At 39.9% G+C, this 20,444-nt stretch overlaps 1 protein-coding gene across 1 annotated transcript in view; it reads left to right on the forward strand.

Moving 5' to 3' along the window:
* The window catches only part of LOC140629708 (cullin-4B-like), a 63,281-nt gene extending 46,382 nt beyond the window's left edge, over positions 1–16,899 (forward strand). Inside the window, exons 13-15 of the mRNA XM_072819279.1 lie at positions 15,579–15,664; positions 15,823–15,930; positions 16,774–16,899. Coding sequence (XP_072675380.1) covers positions 15,579–15,664; positions 15,823–15,930; positions 16,774–16,899 — 320 coding nt within the window. The remainder of the gene's footprint in view (positions 1–15,578; positions 15,665–15,822; positions 15,931–16,773) is intronic.
* Positions 16,900–20,444: the final 3,545 nt, after the last annotated feature.

The following is a 20,444-nucleotide window of genomic DNA, read 5'->3' on the forward strand; positions in this document are numbered from 1 at the left end:
AGTACCCTTATGATTGTTTTAAATTCTTGCTCAGGCATGTTACTCACACATGTTTTGATTAGATCCCTGGCTGTGGAGTCTTACTGTTCTTTCCTTTGGTGTGAAATCCTCCATCTTGCCATTTTGTCTAGGCCACTCCGTGTTTGTGTGTGTGTGTGTGTGTGTGTGTGTGTGTGTGTGTGTGTGGAAGTCTGTTACATTCTTAGTACTGAAAGTAATAGTGATATATTAACTTAATAGTAGTAATAATCCATTAATAATTAATAGTACTATGTTAAGAAGAGTCTTATACTATCTTAGGCTTCATGCTTTAGGAAATGTTTCATAATGTGTACCGTGCTGTTGTGTATTGGCTGCCCCTACCTTCAGGTCAGTCCTTCGCAGAATTTCTCTTCACCTACAGTGGGGAGTATTTGGACCTTGTCCAGTGTGTGGCAGTCTTAAGAGGTGAGTTTTGGTCTGGTTGTTAAAAGAGGCTAGATCTTATTTCCAATAGAGTTGACCCCTTGCAGCAGTCTGTGATCAGTAGTCTTGGTCCTTGTAAGGGTTTTTTTTTCTCATCTTCTGTTTGAGGTCTTGCCTTGTTGGTTCTCATGCAGACAATCTGAGGAAAAATGAAACTGCAGAGCACATGGTGGTGGGGCTTGTAAGTGGATCCATCCTCCACTGGAGTGCTGTATTGCTCAAGAGAGTAGATCAGTATTGATGGGTAAGGGAAATGGTGTCACCCCACTCTCTCATCCCTGGAGCAGATGTTACCTGCCACTCCTCATCCCTTAGAGAAAAGCAAACATTCTTCCCTCTTGTGTCCCAGATTTCCATCAGATTCTTGCCTTCACTCTATGCCATAGCTATATACCTGTCAGGCAGCATTTTCTTCCTGTGTTTTATCTCAAGTGTGGGCCTGAGTTTTATAACTCCAAATTTATGGATCTGGCACAGTGTGGACCTCCATTTACTCTTAGGACAGGGCACTGGCTCAAAGTTTATGGTACATAAAAAAGCCATTACCAGAGAATTATAGACCAGTATCCCTAATGATGCAGAAATTCTCACAAGGTAGTAACTAATCAGATGAAATGGTTACATTTAAAGTATTACTTACCATGACCAAGTGGGATTTATTCCTGGGCTACCAGGATGGTTCAGCATCTGCAAATCAATCAACACGGTACAGCACATTAATAAAAGAAAGGACAAGAACCTTATGATCCTCTCAACTGATACAGAAAAAACATTAGGTAAAACAACATCCTTTCTTGATAAAAGCCTTCAACAATGTAGGGATAGAGGGAACATACCTCAACATCATAAAGGCCATATATGAAAGACCCACAAGTAATATCATCCTTAGTGGGGAAAACAGACCTTTTGTGCTAAGGAAAAGGACAGACACATCACAGGGATGCCCACTCTCTGCAGTGTTGTTTAACATAGTAAGGGAAGTTCTTAGCCTCAACAATCAGACAACAACACATATCAGGGGAATCGAATGGAGAACCCAGAAAAGGCCCCTCAACTCCATGGTCAACTAATATTTGACAAAGCTGGAAAGAATATCCACTGGAAAGAGGACAGTCTCTTCAATAAATGGTGCTGGGAAAATTGGACAGCCATGTGCAGAAGAATGAAACTAGACCACTCTCTTACACCCTACACAAAGATCAACTCAAAATGGATGAAAGATCTAAATGTGAGACAAGATTCCATCAGAATCCTAGAGGAGAACGCAGGCAAAACCCTTTTTGAACTCGACCACAGCAACTTCTTGCAAGATACATCCATGAAGGCAAGAGAAACAAAAGCAAAAATGAATTATTGAGACTTCATCAAGATAAAAAGCTTCTGCACAGCCAAAGAAACAACACACAAAACTAAAGGACAACCTACAGAAAGGGAGAAGATATTTGCAAATAACGTATCAGATAAAGGGCTAGTATCTAAGATCTATAAAGAACTTACTAAACTCGATGGCGAAGAAACAAACAATCCAGTCATGAAAAGAGCAGAAGACATGAACATTTATTTCTTCATAGAAAACCTACACGTGGCCAACAAGCACATGAGAAAATGCTCCACATCACCTGCCATCAGGGAAATACAAATCAAAACCACAATGAGATACCACCTCACACCAGTGAGAATGGCGAAAATTAACAAGACAGGAAACCACAAGTGTTGGAGAGGATGTGGAGAAAGGGGATCTCTCCTGCACTGCTGGTGGAAATGTGAACTGGTACAGTCACTCTGGAAAACTGTGTGGAGGTTCCTCAAAGAGTTAAAGACAGACCTGCCCTATGACCCAACAATTGCACTGCTGGGGATTTACCCCAGATGCAGTGAAAAACCTGCACCCCAATGTTTATAGCAGCAATGTCCACAATAGCCAAACTGTGGAAGGAGCCTCGTTGTCAATCAAAAGATGAATGGATAAAGAAGATGTGGTCTATGTATACAATGGAATATTCCCCAGCCATTAGAAACAACAAATACCCATTTGCTTCAAAACGTGGGTGGAACTGGATGGTATTTTGCTGAGTGAATAAGCCAGTCGGAGAAGGACAAACATTGTATGGTCTCATTCATACAGGGAATATAGAAAATAGTGAAAGAGATTAAAGGGGAAAGGAGAGAAAATGAATAGGAAATATCAGTGAGGGTGACAGAACACGAGAGACTCCTCTAACTCTGGGAAAGGACAAGGGGTAGTGGAAGGGGAAGTGGGGAAGGACATGGGGTGACTGGGTGATAGGCACTGATGGGGGCACTTGATGGGATGCGCACTGGGTGTTATACTAGATGTTGGAAAATCGAACTCCAATAAAATATATATATTTAAAAACCCAATCAGACAGCAAAGGGAAATAAAAGGCAAGCACTCACATTGGCAAAGAAGTCAGACTTTCACTGTTTTCAGATAACATGATGCTATATAGAAAACCCAAAAGACTTCACCAAAAACATTGCTAGAATTGAGAAAGGAATTCAGCACAGGTGCTGGATACAAACTCAACTACAGAAGTCTGCACAACAACAATAAAATGAATTCAAGGAGTTGATCCCATTTCCAGTTGCATCAGAAACCATGTGCTCTGCCTAGGAATATACCTAGCCAAAGAGGGTCAAGATCAGGATTCTGAAAAGTATAAAACACTAATGAAAGCAATTGAGAAAGACATGAAAAAATGGAAGCACATTCCTTCCTCATGGATTGGAAGAACAGATATTGTTAACATGTGTCTAAGTGACTGGCTGTAGCCACGTACACATGGAAGGCAAACTCTATTAGAACCTCACCAGCATTTTTCACAGACCCAGAACAAACACTCCTAAAATTTGTATGGAACCAGAAAGTACCCTGTGAATTGCCAAAGGAACATTGAAAAAGGAAAAACAAAGCAGGAGACCTCACAATCCCAGACTTCAAACTGTGTGTTAAAGTTGTGATCATCAAGACAGTATGCTACTGGCATAAAAACAGACACATAGATCATAAAATAGAGTACTTAGAAATGGACCTCAGATCTGTGCTTAAGTAATCTTCAAAAAAGCAGAAGAGAAAATCCAATGGGGAAAAAGACTTCTGTTCAACAAATGATGTTGGGGAAATTGGACAGTCACACGTATAAGAAGGAAGCTGGACCCCTTTTTATATAATACACAAATAGAAATTCAAAAAGGGTGGAAAGACCTAAATGTGAGACCGGCATCCATCAGCATCGTAGAAGAAAACACGATCAGCAACCGCTTTGACCTCCCCCACAGCAACTTCCTGCTAGAACGGTCTCCAGAGGCAAGAGAAACAAAAGCAAAAATGTACTATTGGCACTTCATCAGGATAAAAAGCTTTTGGACAGGAAAATAAATGATCAGCAAAACTAAAAGGCAACTTACAGAATGGAGAAGATATCCAGAAATAACAGAATAAGGGCTAGTATCCAGAGTTTATAAATAACTCCTCAAAATCAATACCCCCAAAATACAAAATCCAGTTAGGAAATGGGCAGAAGATGTGAACAGACATGGAGACATGTCTCCAGAGAAGACATCCAGATAGCTAACAGACAAATGAGAAAATGCTCCACATCACATGCCATCAAGGAAATACGAATCAAAACCGCAATGAGATCCCACCTCACACCAGTCAGAATGGTTAAAATAAACAAGTCAACAAACAATGGATGTTGGTGAGGATGCAGAGAAAGGAGAATCTGTTGGTGGGAATGCAAAGTGGTGCACCATTGTGGAAGACATTATAGAGGTTTCTCAAAACGTTACAAATAGAAGTATTCAGCAATTGCACTATTAGGTATTTATTCCAAAGGATACAAGAAATAGTGATTTGTGAAGGCATATGTACCCCAGTGTCCACAATAGCCAAACAGTGGAAAGAGCTAAGCTGCCCATGAACAGATGGATTAAGAAGATGTGAAATATGCGATGGAACATGCTGTGGTCTTCTAAACCTTCAGCTTTTTTGCTCCCCTGCCTGTAAAATCTGTCGATAATCATCTGCTCTAATTTTCCCCTGGTTTTGTGGAAGTGTTTCTCTGGGGCAATCTGTATCCCCTGTTTTTTTCTGTTTCTTTCTCTATCCTCTCTCTGAGAGCAAGGCTCTCTGCTGTAGCTCCTGTGATTCTTTTCTCTTTGGAATCTCATCTCTGTATGTCCTAATTTTTCATAGTATGGCCTTCCCCCCCACCCCCGCCAGTTGTGCAGTTTGTTTTCTCAGCATTCAGATTGCGTTTGGAATGATTTGCTACTTATCTAGCTGAGTTCAAAGGATAAGGCAATCTTAGGGTCCCCCTATTGCTCTGCTATTTTACTTCTTCCCTCAGTTGGTATTTTTTAAAGAACCAACTCATTGATCTTTTCTGTTACCTTGTTAATCAATATTCAATTTATTTCATCTCTGATCTTATTTCCTCCCTCTTACTATCTTTTTTCTTCTATTTCTCTTCCTGTTGGGTTGAAGGTTTATGTTTTGCTTGCTTCTTTTTTGGATATATTTATTTTTTATTTTACTTCTGTATTCACGAGACACACACACACACACAGAGAGAGAGAGAGAGAGAGAGAGAATCAAGTCATAGGCAGAGGGAGAAGCAGGATCCGTGCAGGGAGCACGATGCAGGACTCGATCCTGGGACTCCAGGATCATGCCCTGAGCCGAAGGCAGATGCTCAGTGCATTGCTGCTATAAACATTGGGGTGCAGGTTTCTTGGTTTTTCACTGCATCTCTATCTTTGGGGTAAATCCCCAGTAGTGCAATTGCTGGGTGCATCTAGGTGAGCCACCTAGACATCCCTGTTTTGCTTACTTCTTAAGCTAGGCCTGTATTGCTGCAATCTTCCTACTTAGAAGAGGATTCACAGCATTCCAGGCCCTCCTGTTTCGTTTCTTCAATCCCACATTTGGTGAAGTTATGTGTCATTTGTTTTTCTCTGACATGTTTTGACTAGCCCTATATTCTCTATCATTGCAACAGGTAAGATTTCATTATTTTTGATGACTAACAGTCCATTTAATGTATATATCTCACATCATCTTTATCCATTAGTCAAGGTGAACTTATGCTGTTTCCACATTGCTGTAAGTCGGGTATTTAAGTCCCTTACTACTATTGTATTATTATTAATGAGTACCTTTATGGTAATCATTTATTGTATTATATATTAACATGTTTTTATGTATTAACATGCCACATTGAAGACATAAATGATTACAATCTTTAGATCTTTTTGTTGGATAGACCTCTTTATTTTGGTATAGTGCCCTTCCTCATCTGTTAATACAGTCTTTGGTTTAAAGTCTAGTTTGGGGGAACCGTTAGTGGCTCAGGGAATTAAACATCTGCCTTTGGCTAAGGTGGTGATTTCCAGGTCCTAGAAGTCGCACATGTGCTCCCTGCTCTGTGGAGAGCTTCTCCTTCTGCTTTCCACTTCCCCTGCTTCTGCTTGCTCACACACTGTTGGTAAAAATCAATCAATCAATCTTTAAAACATACAAATAAAGTCTAGTTTGTCTAGGGGAAGTAAGGCTACTGCAGCTTTCTTTGGACTTTCATTTGCATGAAAAATATTTTTACCCCCGCCCCCAACATTTAATCTGCAGCTGTCTTTAGCTCTAAAACAAGTCTCTTATTGACAGTTTACAGTTGGATCTTGTTGTTTTTTTTTTAATCATTTTAACACTCTGTGTATTTTGATAGAAGCATTTAGTTTACTTACATTCAAATTCATTATTGATATAAAATGTATATTCTCATTGTATAGCTTGTTTTCTCCGTTCTGGAGATCTTTTTTCTGGTGTTTCCTTGTTTTATGTAACATTTTGTTTCTGCTTTGCCCTCCAAGAGGCAACTTTAATATTTCTTGCAGGGATGGCTTGTTTTATTTATTATTATTTTTGTATATTTTTATTGGAGTTCGATTTGCCAACATCTAATAAAATAACCAGTGCTCATCCCATCAAGTGCCCCCATCAGTGCCCGTCACCCAGTCACCATCCCCCTGCCCACCTCCTCTTCCACCACCCCTTGTTCTTTCCCAGAGTTAGGAGTCTCTCATGTTCTGTCACCCTCACTGATACTTCCCACTTATTTTCTCTCCTTTCCCCTTTAATCTCTTTCAGTTTTTTTATGTTCCCAGTAAGAATGAGACCATACAATGTTTGTCCTTCTCAGATTATTAAGCACTCAGCATAACACCCTCCATTTCTATCCACGTTGAAGCAAATGGTGGTTATTTGTTGTTTCTAATGGCTGAGGAATATTCCATTATATACATAGAGCACATCTTCTTTATCCATTCTTGTCCTCGACGGACACTGAGGCTCTTTCCACAGTTTGGCTATTGTGGACATTGCTGCTACAAACATTGGGGTGCAGGTGTCCGGCTGTTTCACTGCATCTGTATCTTTGGGATACCCAGTAGTGCAATTGCTGGGTCAGAGGGTAGTTCTATTCGTTTTTTGTTTTTTTTTTTTTTTGATTTTATTTATTTATTCATGAAAGAAACAGAGAAGCAGAGACACAAGTAGACGGAGAAGCTGCCTCCATGCAGGAAGCCCGACCTGGGACTTGTTCCCAGGACTCCAGGATCACACCCTGAAGTGAAGGCAGTGCTAAACCACTGAGCCACCATGGCTGCTGAGGTAGTTCTGTTTTTCACTCATCGAGGAACCTCCACACAGTTTTCCAGAGTGGCTGTATCACCTCACATTCCCACCAACAGTGCAGGAGGGCTCTCCTTTCTCCACATCTTCTCCAACATTTGTGGTTTCCTGCCTTGTTAATTTTCCCCATTCCCACTGGTGTGAGGTGGTACTGCGTTGTGGTTTTGATTTGTATTTCCCTGATGGCAAGCGATGCAGAGCATTTCCTCATGTGCTTGTTGGCCATGTCTATGTCTGCCTTGGTGAAATTTCGTTCATGTCTTTCGCCCATTTCATGATTGAATTATTTGTTTCTTTGCTGCTGAGTTTAATAAGGGCTTGGATACCAGCCCTTTATCTGATAGGTCATTTGCAAATATCTTCTCCCATTCTGTAGGTTGTCTTTTAGTTTAGTTTATTGTTCTTTTCCTGAGCAAAAGCTTTTTATCCTGATGAAGTTCCAATAGTTCATTTAGCTTCTGTTTCCCTTGCCTTCATAGAGGTATCTTGCAAGAACTTGCTGTGGGCAAGTTCAGAAAGGGTGTTTCCTGTGTTCTCCTATAGGATTTTGATGGATTGCGGTCTCCTTTTAGATCTTTCATCCACCTTGAGTTAATCTTTGTGTATGGTATAAGAGAATGGTCTAGTTTCATTCTTCTGCACATGGCTGTCCTATTTTCCAAGCACCATTTATTGAAGGGACTGTCCTTTTTCCAGGGGAAATTCCTTTCTGCTTTGTCAAATATTAGTTGACCCGAGAGTTGAGGGCCCGTTTCTGAGTTATGTATTCTTGTTTTTTTTTATCGGAGTTCAATTTGCCAACATATAGCATAATACCCAGTGCTCATCCCATCAAGTGCCCCTCTCACCGCACGTCACACAGGAACCCCACACCCCGCCCACCTCCCTTTCCACCACCCCTTGTTCCTTTCCCAGAGTTAGGAGCCTCCCAGGTTCTGTCTCCCTTTCTGATATTTCCCACTCATTTTTTCTCCTTTCCCCTTTATTCTCTTTCACTATTTTTTATATTCCCCAAATGAATGAGACCATATAATGTTTGTCCTTCTCCGATTGACTTATTTTCACTCAGCATAATATCCTCCAGTTCCATCCACGTCGAAGCAAATGGTGGGTATTTGTTGTTTCTGACGACTGAGTAATATTCCATTGTATACGTAAACCACATCTTCTTTATCCATTCATCTTTTGACGGACACCAGGACTCCTTCCACATTTGGCTATTGTGGCCATTGCTGCTATAAACATCAGGGTACAGGTGTCCTGGTGTTTCACTGGATCTGTATCTTTGGGGTAAAACCTCAGCAGTGCACTTGCTGGGTCGTAGGGCAGATCTATTTTTAACTCTTTGAGGAACCTCCACACAGTTTTCCAGAGTGGTGGCATCAGTTCACATTCCCACCAACAGTGCAGGAGGGTTCCCCTTTCTCCACATCCTCCACTACATTTGTGGTTTCCTGTGTTGTTACTTTTTCCCATTCTCACTGGTGTGAGGTGGTACCTCCTTGTGGTTTTGTATGTATTTCCCTGATGGCAGGTGATGTGGAGCATTTTCTTTTTTTTTAAAATAATAAATTTATTTTTTATTGGTGTTCAATTTGCCAACATACAGAATAACACCCATTGCTCATCCCATCAAGTGCCCTTGTCAGTGCCCCCCACCAAGTCACCCCCACCCCCGCCCTCCTCCCCTTCCACCACCCCTAGTTCATTTCCCAGAGTTAGGAGTCCTATGTTCTGTCTCCCTTTGTGATATTTCCTACCCAATTCTTCTCCCATTCCCTTCCATTCCCTTTCACTATTATTTATATTCCCCAAATGAATGAGAACATATAATGTTTGTCCTTCTCTGATTGACTCATTGCACTCAGCATAATACCCTCCAGTTCCATCCACGTTGAAGCAAATGCTGTGTATTTGTCATTTCTAATGGCTGAGTAATATTCCATTGTATACATAAACCACATCTTCTTTATCCATTCATCTTTCAATGGACAACGAGGCTCCTTCCACAGTTTGGCTGTTGTGGACATTGCTGCTAGAAACATCGGGGTGCAGGTGTCCCGGCATGGCATTGCATCTGTATCTTTGGGGTAAATCCCCAACAGTGCAATTGCTGGGTTTAAGGGCAGGTCTGTTTTTAACTCTTTGAGGAACCTCCACACAGTTTTCCAGAGTGGCTGCACCGTTGCACATTCCCACCAACAGTGTAAGAGGGTTCCCTTTTCTCCACATCCTCTCCGACATTTGTGGTTTCCTGCCTTGTTAATTTGCCCCATTCTCACTGGTGTGAGGTGGTATCTCATGGTGGTTTTGATTTGTATTTCCCTGATGGCAAGTGATGCAGAGCGTTTTCTCATGTGTGTGTTGGCCATGTCTGTGTCTTTCTCTGTGGGGTTTCTGTTCATGTCTTTTGCCCATTTCATGATTGGGTTGTTTATTTCTATGGTGTTGAGTTTAGTAAGTTCTTTATAGATCTTGGAAACTAGCCCTTTATCTGATATGTCATTTGCAAATATCTTCTCCCATTCTGTCAGCTGTCTTTTCGTTTTGTTGCTGTATCCTTTGCTGTGCCAAAGCTTCTTATCTTGATGAAGTCCCAATAGTTCATTTCTGCTTTTGTTTCTTTTGCCTTCATAGGTGTATCTTGTAAGAAGTTACTGTGGCCGAATTCAAAAAGGGTGTTGCCTGTGTTCTCCTCTACGATTTTGATGGAATCTTGTCTCACATTTGGATCTTTCATCCATTTTGAGTTGATCTTTGTGTGTGGTGAAAGAGAGTGGTCTAGTTTCATTCTTCTGCATGTGGATGTCCAGTATTCCCAGCACCATTTATTGAAGACACTGTCTTTCTTCCAGTGGATAATCTATCCTCCTTTATCGAATATCAGTTGACCATAAAGTTGAGGATCCACTTCTGGATTCTCTATTCTGTTCCATTGACCTATGTGTCTGTTTTTGTTGTGCCAGTACCACACTGTCTTGATGACCACAGCTTTGTAGTACAACCTGAAATCTGGCATTGTGATGGCCCCACCTATGGTTTTCTTTTTTAAAATTCCCCTGGGTATTTGGGGTCTTTTCTGATTCCACACAAATCTTCAAATAATTTGTTCTAACTCTCTGAATAGAGTCCATGGTATTTTGATAGGGATTGCATTAAACGTGTAAATTGCCCTGGGTAATACATTGACATTTTCACAAGATTAATTCTGCCAATCCATGAGCATGGAATGTGTTTCCATCTCTTTGTGTCTTCCTCAATTTCTTTCAGAAGTGCTCTATAGCTTTTAGGGTATCGATCCTTTACCACTTTGGTTAGGTTCATTCCTAGGTATCTTACGGTTTTGGGTGCAATTGTCAATTGGATTGATTCCTTAATTTCTCTTCTTTCAGTCTCATTGTTAGTGTATAGAAATGCCACTGACTTCTGGGGATTGATTTTGTATCCTGCCATACTGCCAAATTGCCGTATGAGTTCTAGCAATCTTGGGGTGGAGTCTTTTGGGTTTTCTACGTACAGTAGTATCATGTCATCTGGGAGGAGGGAGAGTTTGACTTCTTCTTTGCCAATTCGAATGCCTTTAATGTCTTTTTGTTGCCTGATTGCTGAGGCCAGGATTTCTAATATTGTGTTGGATAGCAGTGGTGAGAGTGGACATCCCTGTCTTGTTCCTGATATTAGGGGAAAGGCTCTCAGTGTTTCCCCATGGAGAATGATATTTGCTGTGCGCTTTTCATAGATGACTTTTAAGATGCTGGAGAATGTTACTTCTATCCCTATACTCTGAAGCGTTTTGTTCCCGAAATGGGTACTGTATTTTGTCAAATGCTTTCTCTGCATCTGTTGAGAGGATCATATTATTCTTGTTTTTTCTCTTGTTGATATGATCTATAGATTGATTTTTTTTATTGTTTTATGGGTGTTGAACCGGCCTTGTATCCCAGGGATTAATCCCACTTGGGCATGGTGAATAATCTTCTTAATGTTCTGTTGAGTCCTATTGGCTAGTATCTTGTTGAGAGTTTTTGCATCATGTTCATCTGGGATATTGGTCTATAGTTCTCTTTTTTTTGTGGTGTCTTTGGTTTTGGAGTTAAGGTGATCCTGGCCTCATAAAACGAGCTTGGAACTATTCCGTCCCTTTCTATCATTCTGAACGGCTCTAGTAGCATAGGTATCATTTCTTCTTTAAACGTTTGATAGAATTCCCCTGGGAATCCATCTGGCCCTGCCTGGACTTTTGTGTCTTGGGAGGTTTTTGATACTCCTTCAATTTCCTCGCTGGTTATTGGCGTGTTCAAGTTTTCTATTTCCTCTTGTTCCAGTTTTGGTCATTTAGGTTTTCCAGAAATGCATCCATTTCTTCTAGATTGCCTAATTTATTGGTGTATAGCTGCTCATACTGTGTTTTTTAAATCATTTGTGTTTCCCTGGTGTTGGTAGTGATCTCTCCTTTCTCATTCATGATTTTATTAATTGTCTTTTGTTTTATTTTTAATAAGGGTGGCTAATGGTTTATCTGTCCTATTAATTCTTTCAAAGAACCAACTCCTGGTTTCGCCTATCTGTTCTACAGTTTTTCTGGCCTCTGTTTCATTGAGTCCTGCTCAAATCTTTATTATCTCTCTTCTTCTGCTTGGTGTAGGTTTTATTTGCTATTCTTTCTCCAGTTCCTGTAGGTGGGAAGGTAGCTTGTGTATTTGGGTTTTTCCAATTTTTTGAAGGATGCTTATATTGCAACATATTTCCCTCTTAGGATTACTTTTGCTGTATCCCAAAGATTTTGAACAATTGTATCTTCATTTTCATTAGTTTCCATGAATCTTTGTAATTCTTCTCTAATTTCCTGGTTGACCCTTTCATCTTTTCGTAGGATGCTCGTTAACCTCCACATACTTGAGTTTCTTCCGGAGTTCTTCTTGTGACTGAGTTCTAGTTTCAGAGCATTGTGCTCTGCAAATATGTAGGGGACAACCCCAGTCTTTTGGTATTGGTTGAGACCTGATTTGTGACCCAGTGTGTGGTCTGTTCTGGAGAAAGTTTCATGTGCACTTGAGAAGAATGTATATTCATTTGCATTTGGATGGTAAGTTCTGTATATATCTGTGAAATCTATCTGGTCCAGCATATCTTTTAAAGCCCTTAAAGCCCTTGTTTCTTTGATGATGATGTTCTTAGAATATCTGTCATTTGCAGAAAGTGCCATGTTGATATCTCTTACTATTTAGTGTATTATTATCTAAGTATGTAGTTTTTGGTTAATACTTGATTAATGTACTTGTTAGCTCCCACAGTAGGGGCATAACTCTTCATGACTGTTAGGTCTTCCTTTGGATAGACTCTTTAAATATGAAACGGTGTCCCTCTTCATCTCTTACTACAGGCTTTGGGATAAACTTTAATTTATTTGATATAAGGATTGCTACCCCGGCTTTCTTCTGAGGATCATTTGAATGTTGCATGGTTCTCCAACCTTTCATTTTCAGGCTGGAGGTGTCCTTAGGTCTCAAATGAGTCTCTTGTAGACTGCAAATAGATGGGTCTTCTTGCTTTTTTCCATTCTGAAACCCTGCATCCTTTGATGGGATCATTTAGCCCATTCACCTTAAGAGCAACTACTGAAAGATAAGAATTTAGTTTCATCATAATACCTATTCCATTCCTGTTTTTGTGGATTATTTCTTTGGGCTTTCTCTTTCTTTTACAGGGTTCCCCTTAATATTTCTTGCAGAGCTGGTTCAGTGGTCACATAATCTTTCAGTTTTTGCCTATCTTAGAATTCTTTCTCTCTCCTTCTATTCTGAATGAGAGCCTTGCTGGATAACATATTCTTGGTTGCATGGTCTTCTCATTTAGTACCCTGTGTATATCTTGCCAGCCCTTTCCTTTCCTTCCAAGTCTCTTTGGAGTGGTATGCTGTGAATCTAATATTTATTGCCATATAACTTAGAATTCTCTTGTCTATTGCTGATTTAAGGATTTTCTCTCTATCTTTGGAATTTGCAAGTTTCACTATTAAATGTCAGGGTGTTGAAAGTTTTTTATTGATTTTGGGGGGAACCTCCCTCTCTCCTGGATCTGAATGCCTGTTTCTCTCCCAAATTAGGGAAGTTCTCAGCTATGATTTATTCAAATATGCTTTCTGGCCCTCTGTCCCTGTTGGTGCTCTCTAGAACCCCAATTATATGTATATTTTTCCTAATGAGGCTGTCATTTATTTTCCTTACACTTTCCTCATGGTCTTTCACTTGTTTTTCTCTTTTTTCCTCAGCTTCCTTCCTTGCCACCAGCTTGTGTTCTATGTCTCTCACTCTTTTTTCCACCTCATTAACCCTCGTCGTTTGGACCTCCAGTTTGGATTGCATCTCATTTCATTGATTTTTAATTTTGCTGATTAGATCCAAGTTCTGCAGTCATGGAGTCTCTTGAATCCTTTATGCTTTTTTCAAGAACTACAAGTAGTTTATAATTGTGCATGTGAATTGGCTTTCTGACTTCGAATTGTAATCCAAACTCTGTAACTCTGTGGCAGATTCTCCCGTGGTGAATTATTCTTTGTAGTCATTTTTCCAGTGCAGAGTGGCTGTATGAGTGGATTGAGTCAAGAATGTCAACCACGACCTACGTTCACCATAGATTATTATTTCGAGTTCAGAGACCAGAAATTGAAATCAAGTTCTTGGTCAAGAACTTGCTCTTCCCATCTCTTCTTCCAGCTGGTCATCTGGGGGAGATGCCTGCTGTGCTGATTCTCAGGTGTGTGCACCTGGAGGAGCTGCCCCACCCCCTGCCAGGTGCAGGGCTCAGTGGGAGCTGTTTACCCTGTGAGACCTCTGTTCCCTGGCAGTGCTTTCCCCCCAGGCACGAGGAAAACAACAAGGGAGGTGGCCAGAATTCCAGCTCTGGAGTCAGCTCCCTGCACTAACTGCCGCAGTCTCCCAGTCTTCCTGGGATTCTTCCTGGGATGGTGTGGGTGCAGTGATCTCACAGCCTGCAGGGGCCAGGTTTCAGGAAAGTCCTCACTGTCCTGTGCCCTCCCTGCTTTCGCCTGTCCCAGGGGAGTGCAGGATCGTGGTGCTTTGGGATCCGGGGCCCTGTGCTGCTGGGATCGTGGTCCCAGTGGCAGGGCTCCCGAAAACGCAGCAGGGCACAGACACCTCCGTCTGGAGCTGCCCTCCTAATCCACTGGCTTCTCCCAAATGCCCCGCTGGCCAAACACTCCAGCCCATTACCGAGATTTGTCCACAGTTTATGGTGCACTTTCCCAGAATGAACCATCACGGAGCCCCTTCTCTCATTGTGACTCAGAAAACTGGAGGCTTCACTGGTCCTCTTGCCATTCTGCCCAATTTCCGTGCTAAGCACTTTTCCTTCTGGGAAGAATCAGGGGTGGAATTTTAAACTTCCTCCTTCTCCAAGGCTGGGCTTTCCTGTCTTGGAGGCTTTTGTTGCCTGGCTTTAGCCTGACTCTTCACACATACCACCCCCCCCCCAACTTGATCATTTTTTCTTTTATTATTTTCCACCTTCTACCTTGCTAGAAGGGAAAACCCTTCTCTTTGTAGCATTCAGGCTATTCTCTCTTTAAATTTCACGTCGAGTTCATAGGTGTTCAGGATGATTGGAAAGTTATCTAGGTAAGTTGGTTGGGCCAGGTGAGTTGAGGACCCCTACTCCTCTGCCATCTTGCCTCTATCTCAATTTTTTTTTAATTTTTATTTATTTATGATAGTCACAGAGAGAGAGAGAGAGAGAGAGAGAGAGGCAGACACACAGGCAGAGGGAGAAGCAGGCTCCATGCACCGGGAGCCCGATGTGGGACTCGATCCCGGGTCTCCAGGATCGCGCCCTGGGCCAAAGGCAGGCGCTAAACTGCTGCGCCACCCAGGGATCCCCTATCTCAAATTTTTTATTCCTGAAAATGACTACTGTTCCCAGTCTTTTGGCATGTCTTTTTTTTTTTTTTTTTGCCCCAAACCATTACTTCTGTTTAGGCTGGAAGAGCTTATTTATTTATCTTTGAATGTTCTGGGGAACTTTCTGATAGAGTCCTGGGTTAGTTACTCTGGGAGACTTGAATTGAGTCCAGACAAATACAGTTTCTTGGGAACCAGATATTCAATTGGAACCATAAACAGTGATGCACAAGATTTCTTTTTGACAGGAAATTGGATAGAATATAGTAAGGTAAAATACTGCATACTTAAATTTATGTTGCCTTTATACTGGTTAATCAGTTGGTTTATGAGAACCTTCGAATATCTCTCAGAATTTTGGTAAGGTATAATTCTGATACTTCTGTAAGGTTTCTCAGTGTATATTTCAGGGAGCTGGGCTCTCAGAGTTCCCGATCTATAGTATTCCTCAATGTCACCTATAATTGTTTTAAAATATTTTACAGAATGTGGAACTGCTTTCACTAATAAACTTCAAGGAATGTTTAAAGACATGGAGCTTTCCAAAGATACCATGATTCAGTTAAAACAGGTATTTAATTAATTTCATTTTGAATGCAGGGTATATCTTTAGTGAGTAATTTATCATTAATTTATCAAGTTGTTTTTAGTAATGAATTTCTATTACAGAGTTATAACCATGTAGGGGTTTTTAAATTCTTATTTGATTGCATTCTTTTATTCTTACAGTATATGCAGAACCAAAATATACCAGGAAACATTGAATTGACTGTGAATATTCTGACGACAAGTTTTTGGCCAACCTATATCCCTAAGGAGATCCATTTACCCCCAGAGGTAAGAAATTCGTTGTTTATGACTATAAATATATCCCGTAGCAGATAAGTTTTAATGTAACCTTTTAAGTTTCTGTGCCATTTTTTATGTTAATATAAGTATCACTTTAATGTTGCCCATTTTGAAAGGTATTTTTTCAGGTTTTAGGATGGAGATTTAATCTGGCAACCAGATTAAACAGTTCAGTATTCAAGAAATTTAATAGTTTAGTTTGTTGTTATTATGTAGTCAGATGAGATTCTAAATCTATCATCCTGGCTTCCTTCTGCTTTCAGGCTGTGCTTTTTACTGGTATTGGCTTCTATTTTCTTTACAGTGTTTTAATATAACTATTTATTCATGTATCATGTAAATATATGATGGAAAAAGGATTCAGCACATCATTGTTCTACTCATTCCATTTAGTAATCATGGAAATTCGTGTCCATGTACCACCAATTTTCAGCATGCAGCTTTGGTTTTAGCTTTCTCTTCTCTGCTAAATCAATTACCCATCATCTTTTTAATGGTCCCCTTTTATTAATGTTGGCAACTCAGTTGCTATTATCTTTACTTTCTTTCTACATGGATTTATTTTTCATAATTATATTACCATGTTTGTCATTTTCCGTAAGAGCATATGTAAGCTATTGAACACATACATATAAACTAGAAGAAAATAACAATGGTTTGTTTTCTACTTTCAGAGCTCTCATTTTTCTCACTCAGTCCTTTCCCTAAAAGTCTCTTACATAGTCCTGTGTGAGGTGGTGATATACAATTTTAAATATAATACTCTAGGGCTGCCACTGGTACGATAGCTAGCATAAGTTTCAATACTGATGCTTTACTTCTTTCCTCCAGATGGAAAGACTTCAGGAAAATTTCAAAAATTTCTACTTAAGCAAACACAGTGGCCGGAAACTTCAGTGGCAGTCAACTCTTGGACACTGTGTTCTTAAAGCTGAATTTAAAAAGGTAAGCAAGTGATTTTTAAGGATAGCATTTTACTTTTAAATAATAGTTTTATCTTCATAAAGAATATTTTAATACATATTTTTCTTATGAAGGAAGTTCATTTATTTAATGATGAAGTGTTTGAATTTGAATATGCTGATGCATGTATCATTTTTGTAGAAATCAGTTATTTTTTTATAATAAATTTATTTTTTATTGGTGTTCAATTTGCCAACATGCAGAATAACACCCAGTGATCATCCCGTCAAGTGCCCCCTTCAGTGCCCGTCACCCATTCACCCCCACCCCCCGCCCTCCTCCCTTTCCACCACCCCTAGTTCGTTTCCCAGAGTTAGGAGTCTCTATGTTCTGTCTCCCTTCCTGATATTTCCCATGCACTTCTTCTCCCTTCCCTTATATTCCCTTTCATTATTATTTATATTCCCCAAATGAATGAGAACATATAATGTTTGTCCTTCTCCGATTGACTTACTTCACTCAGCATAGTACCCTCCAGTTCCATCCACGTTGAAGCAAATGGTGGGTATTTGTCCTTTCTAATGGCTGAGTAATATTCTATGGTATACATAAACCACATCTTCTTTATCCATTCATCTTTTGATGGACACCGAGGCTCCTTCCACAGTTTGGCTATTGTGGACATTGCTGCTAGAAACATCGGGGTGCAGGTGTCCTGGCGTTTCATTGCATCTGTATCTTTGGGGTAAAGATTGCTGGGTCATAGGGCAGGTCAATTTTTAACTCTTTGAGGAACCTCCACACAGTTTTCCAGAGTGGCTGCACCATTTCACACTCCCACCAACAGTGCAGGAGGGCTCCCCTTTCTCCACATCCTCTCCAACATTGGCTGTTTCTTGCCTTGTTAATTTTCCCCATCCTCACTGGTGTGAGGTCAAATCTCATTGTGGTTTTGATTTGTATTTCCCTGATGGCAAGTGATGCCAAATCAGTTTTTAAAACATTACTTATTTAAACATTACTTTTAAAACATTAATTTTAATTTCCTTTTTGTCCACTCTTGGATTTCTGTGATATTAAACCACACTCTTTGCTCTCTGATCGTTCAAAATCACTATCAGTAATTATTAGAGCCCTGGCCATTTACCACTCTGACCTCACAAGCCTGATGGAAGCTTGCACTTAATCAGCACAGTGTGAAATTTATTCTGACATAGTTGGGTGTGGAGTGTTTTATTGAAACTATTAGGATTAAAGGAAAAAAATAAGACCAGCACCAAAGCTCCTTGGATTGTGTAGCACATTAACTTTTTGATGCAATGAAAAAAATGAAGGAAAGAAGAAAAATGTTGACTGAGCTCTCAGAGATCAGTTCTTGATGCCTGGGACTTAGGAATTGATTTGGGACAAAATAGGCAATTAATTGCCTTGTGTGTTTAATGCCATTCATTGCCTGAACTTCTGAGATAATGACACAGCAATTAGCTGGCTCTCTTTTCTTATCAGTACTTTTAACTCTTGCCCCGGTGGTAGGTTGAAGATTGGGTCCCCAAGATAATATCTTATTATTCTCTGGAACTGTAACATTTCTTTATATGAAAAGAAGAAAAAGGTCTTTGCAGATGTGATGAAAGACCTTGAGGTAAAGTCTTAATCCGTAATCCAGAAAGTCCTCCTGGATTATCTGAATGGGCCCTAAATGCCATACCAAAGGTTACATACAAACTCACACACCATTCTCCCTCACCCCCTTCCCAAGACACACACACATGCATGTGCACGCGCGCGTGCACACACACACACACACAAACGGAGAGAAAGAGACAGAGAGAGAGGAATGGTATTGTGAAAATGGCTGGAGGATACTGTAAACTCCCTGAAGAGAGTATAACCCTGCCACACATTGATTCTTACCCAGTGATACTCATGTGAATTCCGGACCTTCAGAACTGTGATAGAATATATACTTGTTTCACTTTGCGCCACTGTTTGTGGTAAGTCTTATAGCAGCCACAAGAAGTTTATATATCCTCCAGAGCACTTCACTGTGTGACACTTTTTTCTTTTCATAGAAGCCCCAGGCATTGACAATCCATAGATAAATATCTCCAACATGTTTCTCTCTACCTTCAAAGAAGACTGAATCTATTCCTTAAGTGTATAAATTGAGTATGGTGGCTCAGTGATCAAAGTATTAAGAGATGATGAGAGATTTTGTCTTTAATTCTGTCTCTGCCAGTTTGGGAAAGGCCATGCTGAAAAGCAATAACTCACATTTGATTTGAACCTAGGAAAATGTAAACCATGTTTACATTTCAGGAGTGATAATAGTTAGACCCTTAAGGGTCTCAGGGTAATATAAGATACACTTGATTTCCCAAGGTAAAGTTGGACCTAGATGATGTAAATTCTCAGGTTACATCTGAATATTTAATATTATTGAAAGAACTTACACAAGAGGATGAATAATTACAACTAATTTTTATATGATATGTATGAATGCATTATTATGCTTGCTCTTACATACATATGGGAAACTCAATGTATACCTGATAACAAGTAAAATAGTACAGAAATGTCATTAAAAATGACAAACTTAATCATACTTCTTTCACTTCAGGAAGCCTGAAAAGATAAAGAATTTGCCTCCAACCATTTTGTCTTCTATCATGCTGCAAACATACAATACAATTCGTTTTACTGATTTTTACTAATTTCACTAATATTAGAGATTTCTAATGTGCAATTTTCACTTCATTTTACTCTTCTGGATTCATCATGAGCATCTATATTAATTAATAAATGAAAAGTCAAATTTTAATTGCTTTCTATGGTGAATCTTCTTAACAGTTCAAAGTCCTTCACTTAGGAAAGAAAACACTGCTAATTATTAGTGACACTAACATTTGTAATACAATTGGAAAAGGGAATCAAGAAAGACTGTGATATTTTCCTGAATTATTCTATATGCTGATAATACCAGATTGAGTTAGATAGGACCAGTCTTCTTGCTGGTTGGACTCTCATTATTTGAGAAATTATAATATTTTCATAACTCCTTTTTTCATTAAAATGATTTGAAATTAAACTATACATGCATTCTCTTCAATCCAGCAGTGTAAGATTTAATGAAAAATTGAACAGAAGTCACAAAGTCTCCCTTGATCAGCACCTCCCACCAAACTGATACATTTATCATGCTTGACAATGTTCCATTGGCACATAATTATCTTCCAAAGTCTTTATATTGTATTAGTGTTCAAGGTTGATATGTTGCAGCTTACGGGTTTGGAAAGTGTATTAGGACACATATTAGCACACTGAATAATTTCAGGCTGTAAAAATCCTGCATCCCACCTGAATGTGACACGTATTTTCTTTAAAGATTTTATTTATTTATTCATGAGAGACACAGAGAGCGAGGCAGAGACACAGGCAGAGGGAGAAGCAGGCTCCATGCAGGGAGCCTGATGTGGGACTCAATCCCAGAACTCCAAGATCATGCCCTGGGCCGAAGGCAGGCGCTCAACCACTGAGCCACCCAGGGATTTCGTGACATCTATTTTAAATTAAAAATTCTGCAAGTACATATTTTCAGA

Source organism: Canis lupus, assembly GCF_048164855.1.
Source record: "Canis lupus baileyi chromosome Y unlocalized genomic scaffold, mCanLup2.hap1 SUPER_Y_unloc_10, whole genome shotgun sequence".
NCBI classification, from domain to species: domain Eukaryota; kingdom Metazoa; phylum Chordata; class Mammalia; order Carnivora; family Canidae; genus Canis; species Canis lupus.